The sequence below is a fragment of the Haliotis rubra genome, unplaced genomic scaffold (assembly GCF_003918875.1).
Source record: "Haliotis rubra isolate DU_JTF1 unplaced genomic scaffold, ASM391887v1 Scf21, whole genome shotgun sequence".
Lineage (NCBI taxonomy): Eukaryota > Metazoa > Mollusca > Gastropoda > Lepetellida > Haliotidae > Haliotis > Haliotis rubra.
This window is the reverse complement of record NW_025766114.1, coordinates 630925-644632: the sequence shown is the minus strand read 5'-3', so window position 1 is coordinate 644632 and position 13708 is coordinate 630925. Positions and strand designations below refer to the sequence as shown.

General features: G+C 41.4%; 1 protein-coding gene across 2 annotated transcripts in view; it reads right to left on the bottom strand.

Moving 5' to 3' along the window:
- Positions 1-222: 222 nt before the first annotated feature.
- LOC124276536 (putative deoxyribonuclease TATDN2) overlaps positions 223-13708 on the bottom strand; it is a 54598-nt gene continuing 41112 nt past the window's right edge. For both annotated transcript variants that reach the window (XM_046712167.1, XM_046712166.1), the window contains exons 5-6: positions 3716-3928; positions 223-2414 (exon numbers count right to left, since the gene is read on the bottom strand). In XM_046712167.1, the coding sequence (XP_046568123.1) occupies positions 2274-2414; positions 3716-3928 (354 nt within the window). In that variant the 3' untranslated portion in view covers positions 223-2273. The remainder of the gene's footprint in view (positions 2415-3715; positions 3929-13708) is intronic.

Below are 13708 nucleotides of genomic sequence, written 5' to 3'. Positions count from 1 at the left end.
GTTTGCTCACTGCCGTGCACCACCTACATCTTGTAAACGCGTTCTCTCTGCGCCGGTCCAGCTTATCCTTGTTTGACAGGTCAGGTAAAAAACAGTGGTCGACAGCAAGAGTAGGAAACCATATTGCCACGCTACCTTGATATATATTTACCACCAGTGTTTTCATGACCTTGGTTGCATTTCACACATTCCATTCACAGTAATTCTAACAAAACAAACACAGAACCACAGTAACTATTTTAATGATTCAAAAGAAGGTTTCAACCAACTGAACAGATGTTTAGCACATATCAATAATCTGAACCACAAAACCTCAAATTAGCACCATATTTCATAACCTTACACAACCAAAATGACAGATCTGTTTGTGGCAAATCACTGTCAAATTTAATATCACCGCATTATACTGGAGGGCTGTCAGCAAGGCTGACAATGTACGTTGTTCAACAAAACTGGTATACATTGTCTTTCTGAAAAAATGCCTCGAAAAATATTTACAGAGTGTATCTGCCCATGTTTGAGATCTCAGGTTCTGGTCTGGAACAGACAAACTTGGATCTCATGCATCAAATTGCATCAATGCAGCATTGACAGGAAATCCCACTTTGTAATGAAAGCAGCCTACAATAGACACAGTAGCACTGATATTAAAAACATACTAAAGAGAGTCAACTAGCTTAAACAAATTCTTAGTATTATTTTCAGTAGATTTTAGTGTTGTTACATGAACTATGATTAGCTGGGATTACTTGACTGAACCTTTACTGGACAAGGGCTTTGGGCTAGTGGCTAAAGTCACATTTTGAAAACAGACCTGATTTAGCCTTCAATTAACATGGTGAAAGGAGCAGGGATCAGGTTCCTATGACAATACCTTAAAACAAATTTAATGGTAAAATTCAATAGCATTCAAACTTTTCAGAAGTGTGCAAATCTAAAACAACTTTGGTTGGAAACACCATGTGAAAGATGAGGAAACAAAAGCACTGATTTGTACCTTATTCATCCACATCAGTTTCATATTTTAGAAATAACAGTGAGAATTGGAGTAGTGATGTATTATGACTCACCTTAAAACAGTAAAATCACTTAATATGTTCAGTGCAAATTTGAACCAGCTGAGCATCAAACTCACTGTTTTAAGGTGAAAGAAACTTGTTCCAGAACATGTCCAATGTGATGATATTACCTTGCATTCAGAAAATATACTGCTATACATGTTTATGTATCACCAGAGCTGACAATTCCAACAGAAAAGAAAGATCATTGTTCTTGCATATCTCCATAAAAAGTCCAAGTTTCGAGAAAGGCATTTCTTTATTGCCAGCCTCATTGAACTCAACTGGTACCTTTAATACATATAGGATATGAAGTTCTAAACTAAAAAAAAAAAATTAACAAAAAAATATTGAAGGTTTTCTCTTGGTAACTAAGTGTAATAAAAATATTACACAATATGACTTAAGCTCAAGAATCAAATGGAATTCTAAACAAAACTTACAGCAAATTCAAAAGGGAAATTTTACTTTCACTGTATTGCATAGTGTAAAGATCATTAGAAAAGACCAACTTTTGGAGACTAGGCCAAGAATATACCGACATAAATGTCGCTGACAAATATCAAAAGCTGAAGGATATACTACCTCTGCTGAGAACACAATTGGGTTATAGTTTTCCCCAACATTCAAGCTCTACACAACATATAAAGGTAGCCATTTCTAACTTCAGTTCTGGGTGCAAAGACGTCACTTGGCTACTCCATCTCCAATCTTTTTCCAAAGAAGGGGGCTTTTCTGTATAACTTGGGGCCATGCATGATCTTGGCATGCTGCAGTGGCTCAGACAAGGTGGTTTTCTCAGGGCTATTTTGTTTTGTTGTGATTAAGCATTAACACCACCTTTTCTTTCAGTTTTCTCTTTTTCATTTTCTGATTATCTATACTTCAACTGTACATAATATTTTTGCAGATTTATTCCCTATCTATAAAAGAAGTAGGCTGTAAAGCCAATGGGATTCCCATAAAGTAACAATACCATATTTCATAGATACCCTGATTATTATCTGCACTTGCAATCATGTAGAGACTAAGTGAACAGTACTGACATGCAATTTTGGAAACAATTCTTCAATTTAAGCATACATGAAATAATAACGAAACAGTCATGTGAAAACTTTCACAACCAGAACACTCGATCTTCAGTGATTCCTCTTTTGATAAAGTCTTCGAGTCCTTCATACTGAGAATTGTCACATGCCACATCAAGTAACTCCTTCATATACCATACATGGCACAAGTGTTGCTGCGACAGGCTTTGAGGACCTGTCCCACAGATATCTCCTTGATTCTCGCCACTTCTTCTGCAACCAGGACTGCCATCCCTGGATGTGATAACTCAAATGATCCTTTTGGTATCTGAAACATTGGTATGGATTTGATGAAATAAAGATGTGTTTGATGCAATGAAAGCAAATTTCAGCTACATATTGATATCACAGGACATCCCACACAGAAAATAATACATAATGGATGACACATAGCTCTTTCCACAAAGTCATTGTAGCCTTATGACTATTAGTGAGTGAGTATGGTTTTACCCCGCTTTTAGCAATATTCCAGCAATATCATGGCAGGGGGACACCTAAAATGGGCTTCACACATTTTACCTACGTGGGGAATCGAACTCGGGTCTTCGGCGTGACAAGTGAACGCTTTAACCACTAGGCTACCCCACCACCACCCTATAACTATTAAAGGGTTATGGTAAAGTATAGGAGTTGCAACACCCTGGCTGAGACAGCCAAGTACTGGTCACTGAATTCTCATCAAAACATCTCGTATCATCAAAAGCAGAATATATCAACAAGAAGGATAAGACTTATTTATTTTTCCAAGGCTGAAGCCATCAATGTCACTCATAATATATTGGCCTAAAAAGCAAGACAAACCAGTGGTTAATATTCTAAGCAACGTCCAGTGTTTCCGTTATCCAGGACTTTGACCAGTACAGAGTTAGAATGTCTAGTCTGTCGGTCATCGTGTCCAGCAAATTTTAAAATCAAGTTTCTTATTACCTCTGTCAATTATATTTCTCCTCGAAAAAGATTACATTTTCACAATGACATCGAGCTGTAGTCAAACAAAAAAATAGCAGTTTTGGAAAACCCCAGGCTAAAAATAGTGGCATTGACGCATTGCGATACCCTTTACATTTCTGTTTGGTTGTTAGGGTGTAAGGTATCGCGCACAATGAAAAAAGTGATCACTTCATCAGTAAAACTTACAAATGACCGGTATTTGAAATGCTAGCCGGTCACAATATCCAGTTGAAAAAATGCCAGCGAAAATACTGACATCGCATTCAAGGCAAGTATCCTTTTCCAAAGTGTGGGTCTTTTTCTTTAATACTTGAGTCATTCATGATATTGGCACTGGCAGGCTTTGTTGGGTTGGATCTAGACAATCACATTGCAAACATCAAGTCTGACAATGTGGGTGTCCTCATCGTACATAACAAACCTACTGCCACAACTGTAGCAAGTTTGTTAAGGTATGGATGTTGCAATCACCTTAGCGCCAAGATATCTTTGTACAACAGCTTCTTGATCCATTACCACCAGCATGGTGGTTTGGGATTAGTTCTAACCTGGAACCCGAGGACACATGTCAAGTAAGCACTACAATAACTGTAGATAGTGATGATGGGCAGAACGTACCTGTCTAGGGACAAAGTAGGGGGCATCGGTTTCTAACAGCAGTCTTCCTAGAGGGATGTGCTTGGCTACTTCATGAGTTGGTGTGGCAGAACGGAATGACACCAGGTTGGTGAGGCCGATGTACAGCTTAGGAAACTTGGTGAGCCACTTCTTGCACTGTTCATATGTGCCAGTGAAGCAGTGACAATGGATCTTGTAGTTTTTGGGAACAATCTGCAAGCCAAATTAGTATGCCATGTACATGAGTGAGTGAGTGAGTGAGTTTAGTTTTACGCCGATTTTAGCAATATTCCAGCAATATCATGGCTGGGGGACACCAGAAATAGGCTTCACACAAAGTGCCCATGTGGGGAATTGAACCCGGGGCATCGGCGTGACGAGTGACACATTAACCACTCGGCCACCCCACCGCCCTGGGGCCCGTTTCACGAAGCTCTCGTAGGCCTAAGATCTCGTAACTACTACGATATATCTTACGATACCACGCTAAGGGCGTTTCACGAAAGTATCTTAGTACTCTCGTTGTTACGAGAAAACTTACGGTAACTTTTAGCTATCGTATTGCGAACTCTTTTGCTGAGAAGACTTGAAAAGAACATGGTTTGCGAGTTACGTCCCTTTGTGTAAACAGACGACAACCCGCCGTACAATGGAGGACTTGAAATCAAAGGGAAGGGTGAGAAAAACGAATTTCTCGCCCTTTGAATTGGACATTTTAACGTCTGAAGTGGCCCAACACAGCAGCTATCTGTTTGGCAGATTTTCAGCAGTCATCACAGCTGCTGGCAAAAGCGTCTTTTGGAATGAGATCGCTGAAAAGTAAGTGATGATGGAGTCGATCTTTCTGATTTCAGCTTTATTAAATTTAAACGCAATGCTAAAAAAACCCACAACGAATAAACACACTCCTTAATGTTATGTGTAACAAGTGTCATAAAAGCAAATGATGTAATACTTTGACAAACATAACATCATAAAAGATAATGACAACCTCGCTATAGGGATTAGTGGGCGTGACAGGTTCTGGCGTCCTTAGATACAAAATGGCGATGGTGTCGGGTATATTACGATACATTTGAGAATTTATCTTGTTATATGAAATACCTTCACTTGCTGAACATAATTTCAAACTACTTGTGTTTATATTACAAAAAGATATCATCTTTCATTGTATTATGAACATGTTTTTGTTAATAGGATCAATGCAAATGCTAATTCCAGGAGGGATGGGGACGAAGTCCGTAAGAAATGGACTGACTTCAGGTGAGGAAACATTGATCTGTTCAAAACTGAACCTAAAGTTTTAGTTATTTATTTTCACAATGGAAGCTTAACTTATTTTCATGAGTAAATTTGTTTGACAATAACACAAAATTCAACACCAAGAACAATTTGATCAAAGCTTTAGGACAAGTTTAATTAATCTGCATTACAATTTGTAACATACTTTTTTCCCTCACTAAATACAAGTAATTAATTAATATGTAATGTACAAAAACCTTGCTACCAGTTATTTCACAAGGTAAACTAATATACATGATATAACGTATATGCCTTGAAAGAGGAAATATAAATATGAATTAGTTAACATACATGTATTCTTATTATGATACATTATGTTGATAATACAGTAATGGTATTATCAAAATTTCTTAAATTTGTCTGAAATATCATGTGAGTTTGTTGGAATGTGTCATGATCATTTATACACTGTGGTTTTTACCTCTGGTTTTTACCAAAAACTCAATCTGAATAAAATTAGTGCTAATATGTGAACCTTAATCAAAGATTTTGAATTCTCCCAGGTCCTTAGTTAAAAAAAAGGAAATGATCAGAAGGATGGAGATGAAGAAAACTGGTGGCGGTCCAAGCCCTCAACCATTGTCGGATGTGGAAGAAAGGGTATGAGAAACATTCACTAATTAGCTCAAAATGTGCTGAAAATGTAATTTTTAGAGTAAAAATGTAATTTTTAGAGTAAAATTGATATTTTATACTTATCCTGACTCATGCTCTTTTGCTTGTCTTCTTCTTCTTGCGAACATAGTGGAACACTTGTATCTCCTTATTTGAAGCTCCCTTCAAAATAAAATCACTAATTGGTACTCACCACGAGTTGCTCCCCTTTGTCTCCCCTGGCGGGAAAAGGTGTCGCCACCCTCTGGCCATGTGCTCCACTCTCTCCTGATTTAGCGAGCCCAACACTTGAATTTACAGGGAAATCCAAAGTGTTATGTGGGGAGGATGGGAGGGCTAACCTCATGAGTCAGGATAAGTATAAAATATCAATTTTACTCTAAAATTACATATTTTTCCTTATCCTGACTCATGCTCTTTTGTTTGTAGCATCCTAATGGAACGGAGGTGGGTAACAGAATACTTTGGATTTATAATTAGTGATTTTGTATAGATATACTGTAATATCTCCTACTACGGAACTTCATGAAGTCTTAGATTTAGGATGTTTCCTGTATAAAGAAAACCATAGGTTATATAAAGCCATTAAGGGGAATTACATTATGAATATATTGAACAATACATATAAATTATATATATATATATATAGGTGACTCTGATAGAGGCACTGAAATTGACTATATCCAAGTATATGCTTAAGGTAGAATACTTAAGCTGAACATATATACATAGCCCTAAAACTCCTTAGAGTTATAAGCTAGATGAGTATGTATAAAATACATATTAATCTTGTGAGGCTAATATTTTAAGCCCTCTGAGGGACTGTCAGTTGCTGGCGAGGACCAGTGGTCGAAATGGTGAATGCCAGAGACATCTTCTGTAGTGATGTCTCTTAGGTAGTGATTAGCAAATACCATGTTAGATTTCCAATAGCATCCTTCCATAATCGTGTTCAAGGAACAGTTACCGTGTAGAGGCGAGGGTAGAGGCCAGTGCCCTGATCTCATGTGGATTAGATGCTGTTGGTGGGTCCAAGCCTGCTGCCTTGTAGGCACGGAGAATGACAGTCCTTATCCAAATAGATATTATGGTCCGTGACACTTCTGTTTGATTCAGAGGCGATAATGGGATGAATAAGCGTTTGAGAAATCTTCTCCTTGTTTTGGATCGTCAGTGAAATAAACTTTGAGCTCTTACCGGACACAGTGATAGGTCTTGTGTATCTTGTGATCGAGAATAGAGGATAGCGCCCGGGATGTGGAATAATCTGTCTGGTTGACCTGGCAGTTGATTCTTTGCAATGAAATCCCATCTTAATCCGAGGTGCGCTGTGTTATGATTGTCATCAAACTGTATCCCTCGTAATCCAGAGCGTGAATTTCAGACATTCTTGCTGCTGTGGCTAGCGATAGCAGAAACAATGTTTTCTGTGAGAGAAATTCAAAGTTTGTCGATTCCAAGGGTTCATAGACCTCTTTCGTGAGGTGTTGTAACACTACATTCAGATCCCAAGCTGGAAGCGTGGAACTTCCGCTTTTGGTCCTCCAATCGAAAGCTCGTAGTAAGGCCAGTAACTCTGGAGATCTTGTCAATTTGACACCCGTTCTCATGGTGATTACAGAGCTAAAGCGGCAAGATATGTTGATATCGTTGAACCTTTTAAATGTTTGTTTTGGCGTAGGTAACACAAATAGTCTGCCACTTGAGGTTGTGAAGCCTCTCTTGCTGTAAACCCTTTCTTTGTTGCATAATTTTTTGAAACTGTGCCACTTGTCGTCGCCGTACAAGTTACGAGTTGAGTAACGTAAGGCAAAGCGTGACTGCTTTTGCCGCCCTGGCAGAATATCCTCTCTTGTTTAAACACATTTGTATACAGTCCATACGTGTAGTTGGAACATTGCTGGGTTTCCGTGCACTTGTTTGGTGTGAGGATGAATTAACAGGTTTGCGCTGGCTTGGGTAGCACCAGTGTTGGTTGACCGATTTCTTGAATTAGTATGGAAACCACGTTCTGGCCGGCCAGTAGGGCGACCAAAGTGAGTTGTAGGCTCTGTGTTTGTCTGATTTTCTGTAATACTTGAGGTATTATTGCTGGCGGCGGAAGCGCGTGACGCATTGAGGCCTTCCCATGATAGACTTAGAGCGTCCGTTGCCCAAGCTTGGGGGTCTGGGACTGGTGACACGAATGTCGGTAGCTGATTGTTGAATCGCGTGGCGAATAGGTCTATTAGCGGCGCTCCTAATTGCTTGATTATCTGTGCAAAAATTTCGGTTGATCATCCACTCTGTCGGTGATGGTAGATGAGGCGAGAGAAGCGTCTGCTAGTATATTTCTGGCTCCGGGAATGTGCACTGCTTTGACATGTAGATTTAGATCTTGTATTAAATCGAACAGTTGAAAGCTTAGGTTCAAAAGGTTCATCGATCTCGTTGAGCCTTGCTTGTTTATGTAGAACGCCACTGTCGAATTGTCTGTATGGATCATTAGGCCAGCATTTTGTAGAAATGTGCTCCAATGTAGAATGGCGTTGATTACAGCTTTCATTTCTAGACTGTTTATATGGAGTTTGCATTCTTGCTGATTCCATAACCCTGATATCGCGGTGGTTGGTGAGATGAGCTCCCCAACCTTGGAGTAACGCGATCTACATACAGATGGGTTTTGTATTCCTGCTCTGCTAAACAAATCCCTTCGCAGACATTCGATTTCTTGGTCCACCATAGTAGATGTGGTCTGAGATGTTTTCGTAGACTGAATGGTTGTACATCGTTGAGATGTGCGTTGATGAGGACCTGTAGGGGCGTAACTGTAATCTGCCTGTGACAGTCATGTCTTGGGCTGATGTGAGAAGACCTAGTAGGCTCTGCCATTGTCGCAGTGGTAACGGAGAGAGTAGAGCTGGTGGAATGGTCTGTTGTATCTTGAGCCAACGGTCTTCTGGTACCATAATACGGTTGCGATTTGTGATGAATCGAATACCTAGGAACTGTAGGTCTTGGCGATGGTACTAGGTCCGACTTGCGTAAGTTTACTAACCAACCTAGTTGTGTTAGTAGCTTTATGATGTAGTTTAACTGTAGTTTGAGAGCGCAGTGGATCTTGATCTACTTGTATCCCCGTCGTCGAGGTAAAACGCTCGTGTAGCCCTTTGACGATGTAGAAATTTGATAATCGGTTTTCGTTATCCTCGTGGAATAGCCAGGGGCTGATGATATTCGAATGGGAGTACTTTCCACTGGTAATGTAGCCCTTCTAGAGTAAATCGTAGGTATTTCCTGGAATCGGGATGAATGGGGATGTGCAAGTAGGCATCCTGTAGATCTATGCTGCCCATGTAGTCCATAGGACCGAATCATCTGGCGAATTGAGGTAAATGTATCATGCGAAACTTCGGTTGGTTTGCGAGATAGTTCTTGTTGAAAAGCTCATGTTGTAGATGAGTCTGTATTTCTCCGTGGAGTTTTTCTTGGGAACTAGGAAAACTGGGGAGTAGAAACCTGGTTCGACGTTTGCTTGATCTATTACTTCTATGGCCTGTTTGGATAGGAGTGATTAGACAGCCTCTTTTATCTTTGGTAGTTGTTGCGCTTGTAAATCGAACTTGGGGGGGTTTGATTGTCAGCGGAGGCTTGTCCTGTAGAGGGATACGAAATCCGTGTTGAATAATGTTGGAGACGTAAGGATCTTGCAGTATTCCCCAGTTTTCCCAGTGTAGTTGGAGGCGTCCACCCACTTGAGCTGGTTGTACTGGAACGGCTGGGGGTGGAAGACTCCAGTCGTTCCGAACCTGTGTTTCAGCGTCTATAATTGCGGGAACCTCTGGGTGTCCTGCCTCTTCCTGATCCTCCTCTATAGTTGCCATATGGGCGACGAAAAGAATCTTTACCTCTAGAGCTGGCTATCTTCCTGTCTCTTGCTCTTTGTAGACCCGTGAACTTAGATCTGCCTGAGTATCTTTGTGAAGTCTGACGAATGACGCTGGCTAGTGTGTCCATCGATCTAATCATAAGGACTTCCCTGGAATCCTTAGAGACTTCCTTGGCGACCTTGTCGATTTCTCCGTCAAAGATGGATGTTGTCGACCACGGGGCTGTATAAAGTGGGGCTGTAAAGTTCTCCCCCCAATTACAGGAGGCGAGGAGGCCTTGACGACGAGCTAAGGTCAGTGCTGCTGAAACAGATGTAAGATGATCCGTTAAAAACTGCTGATCTTTCTTTTGCATAAGTAAGGCAGAATAAATCATTCTATCATCTTCCGTCGTGGAATCCCGGAATCTAGTAATCAGAGTCTCATTGATCGTCCTAGATCTATTTAACCCAAAGAACATACGTCTCGTCATGGTTTCTATATGAGCCAACTTGCGATCATCCATCTTGTAAATCTTGTTCTTTACATCGCTGATGATCTTATAGTTCTCATCGATGTCCTGGGCCTTGTAGAAGGAGTCCATGTTATGCGTGGAGAACTTCTTGGCTTGAAAGTTGGGTAGATGTGGTATCTGAACTTTCGTAGCTTTCTGGAAAGCTGCATCTAGATTCTGTGGCACTGTCGCAATCGGGTCGATCGGGGGGTAGAGTGATTGCATCTGGATCATCTTCCTTCATCAAATACGTCTGAGCTGTATTGCCACTTTTAGATGGTGATGTGAGATCTAGGTTATTGACCATCCAATACCGTATCTCTGCATCAGAAAATATGATTCCTCCATCATCCTCAAAACCATCATCATTAATAAATTGTAGATGCTCTTCGGGACTGCGTGTAGCTGTCTGAATATCTGATGAGGTTTGTGGCGATCTAGTTGACTTGTGCGCCGCTCTATGTGGAGATCTGATGGGTGATCGACCTGGTGATGAACGGAGTGGAGATCGTCTATGGGATGATCTTCTCGGAGACTTGTGAGGTGAATGTTGATAGCTTCGCGAAGCTCTTCGGCAGTCCCTCGATGTTCTTCTAGACGATGAAGATCTGGAATCATATGTCTTTCGCGAATGCCTTCGAAGAAGCTTCATTTGCGTCCGTCCGGGGATCGATGATATGACCTTCCAGCGAAGGCTTCCGTGATGTCTGATGGTCTGAGTCCATATCTAGAGATGAAATCGAAGATGGTGATGATCTCTCCCGCCGCTGAAGGCCTTCGCCGGCGAAAGCTGTACATCTAGGTCCTTCGTCAAGGTGGTGCGGGACTTCCTTCGAAGGTGACATCGTCTTGGCTGCTACGTTGGCCGGGGGTGCCTCTGGGGTGCTGTCTCACGTTGGAGCCTTCGCTGGCTCGGACCCTGCTTTGCGCAGTTTGTAGTGGTCCTCCATGATGTTCATAATCTGCCGCATCATGTCTTCTGGGATGATCTGTGACGAAGTCGTCGGCGTCTTTTCTGCGATGGGGTTCACATCAATGACGTCTGACGTCGGTGTAGAGGCATCAGGCTGCATGGAGATCTCTGCAGAAGTCACAGTCGCTGACACCGGTCGCTTCTTCTGCCGTAAGTCGGGGATGATTATCGGCTGATCATCGTAGAGGCCCAACTCTGCTGCTGGAACGATCTCGGCTGAGAAAGTTCTTGCTGTCTTCGTAGATTTCCCTTTGGAAGTCTGCGCTGCCCTGGGTGTCCTCAATCTGCGTTGAGACGACGATGAGGCCCTCTTAGACTTAGTCTGCAATGACGGGATGTCTGGGGAGGCCGGTCGTTTCTTCGAGGTAACGGACTGCGTCCCACGTTCCTCTGCCGCAGGGGTCTCTAGCAGAACACCAGACGGGAGAGGGTCGATCGCTAGCAGCTGACTGGAAGGAATATCTGGACTCTCTGCCATGTTTTGCCCTTGTTTGCGTGATCTATCTGCAGCACGTCTTAAGACGCAAAGATGATATTTATTAAATGCAGAATGAGATAAATTAATGCAGTAACTGCAACGTGAATTAAACGCCGCCGTAGAACAACTAGGGCATATTACATGTGGATCGGAGGCAGAAAAACGTAATCTACAAATCGTACAGATTTTCATGAACGTAAAGCTAGCTGAACAATCACGAATACACGTGAATAAACAGTAGAAATACGATAATTAATCAATACAAATAGTAAAGGATACTAGCTATACCTCTATAGTAACCTATGAGAGGTAAAAACTAAGAGATTATCAAAGGATATGTGTGTAAGGAGACACAAGGCGCTCTCACATCCTGCTCACTGGGCGAAGAAGGAGAGAGTGGAGCACATGGCCAGAGGGTGGCGACACCTTTTCCCGCCAGGGGAGACAAAGGGGAGCAACTCGTGGTGGTGAGTACCAATTAGTGATTTTATTTTGAAGGGAGCTTCAAATAAGGAGATACAAGTGTTCCACTATGTTCGCAAGAAGAAGAAGACAAGCCAAAGAGCATGAGTCAGGATAAGGAAAAATTTGATATTTTATACTTATCCTGACTCATGCTCTTTTGCTTGTCTTCTTCTTCTGCAACATAGTGGAACACTTGTATCTCCTTATTTGAAGCCCTTCAAAAATAAAAATCACTAATTGGTACTCACCACGCAGTTGCTCCCTTGCTCCCCTGGCGGGAAAGTGTCACACCCTCTGGCCATGTGCTCCACTCTCCTGATTTCTTGAGCCCAACACTTGAATTTACAGGAAATCCAAAGTGTTATGTGGGGAGGATGGGAGGGCTAACCTCATGAGTCAGGATAAGTATAAAATATCAATTTTACTCTAAAAATTACATATTTTCCTTATCCTGACTCATGCTCTTTAACTTGTAGCATCCTACGGAACGGAGGTGGGTAACAGAATACTTTGGATTTATAATTAGTGATTTTGTATAGATATACTGTAATATCCCCACGGAACTTTCATGAAGGCTTAGATTTAGGATGTTTCCTGTATAAAGAAAACCATAGGTTATATAAAAGCCATTAAAAGGAATTACATTATGAATATATTGAACAATACATATAAATTATATATATATATATAGGTGACTCTGATAGAGGCACTGAAATTGACTATACCAAAGTATATGCTTAAGGTTGAATACTTAAGCTGAACATATATACATAGCCCTAAAACTCATTAGAGTTATAAGCTAGATGAGTATGTATAAAATACATATTAATCTTGTGAGGATAATATTTTAACGCCCTACGAGGGACTGTCAGTTGCTGGCGAGGACCAGTGGTCGAAATGGTGAATGCCAGAGACATCTTCTGTAGTGATGTCTCTCAGGTAGTGATTAGCAAATACCATGTTAGATTTCCAATAGCATCCTTCCATAATGCGTGTTCAAGGAACAGTTACCGTGTAGGGCGAGGGTAGAGGCCAGTGCCCTGATCTCATGTGGATTTGATGCTGTTGGTGGGTCCAAGCCTGCTGCCTTGTGAGGAGAATGACAGTCCTTATCCAAATAGATATTGTGGTCCGTGACACTTCTGTTTGATTAAGTGGCGATAAGGGGATGAATAAGCGTTTGAGAAATCTTCTCCTTGTTTTGGATCGTCAGAAAATAAACTTTGGCTCTTACCGGACACAGTGATAGGTCTTGTGTATCTTCTGATCCGAGAATAGAGGATAGCGCCGGGATGTGGAATAATCTGTCTGGTTGACCTGGCAGTTGATTTTTCGCGATGAAATCCCATCTTAATCCGAGGAGTGCGCTGTGTTATGATTGTCATCAAACTGTATCCCTCGTAATCCAGAGCGTGAATTTCAGACATTCTTGCTGCTGTGGCTAGCGATAGCAGAAACAGTGTTTTCTGTGAGAGAAATTCAAAGTTTGTCGATTCCAAAGGTTCATAGACCTCACTCGTGAGGTGTTGTAACACTACATTCAGATCCCAAGCTGGAAGCGTGGAACTTCCGCTTTGGTCCTCCAATCGGAAAGCTCGTAGTAAGGCCAGTAACTCTGGAGATCTTGTCAATTTGACACCGTTCTCATGGTGATTACAGAACTAAAGCCGCAAGATATGTTGATATCGTTGAACCTTTTAAATGTTTGTTTTGGCGTAGGTAACACAAATAGTCTGCCACTTGAGGTTGTGAAGCCTCTCTTGCTGTAAACCCTTTCTTTGTTGCATAATTTTGAAAC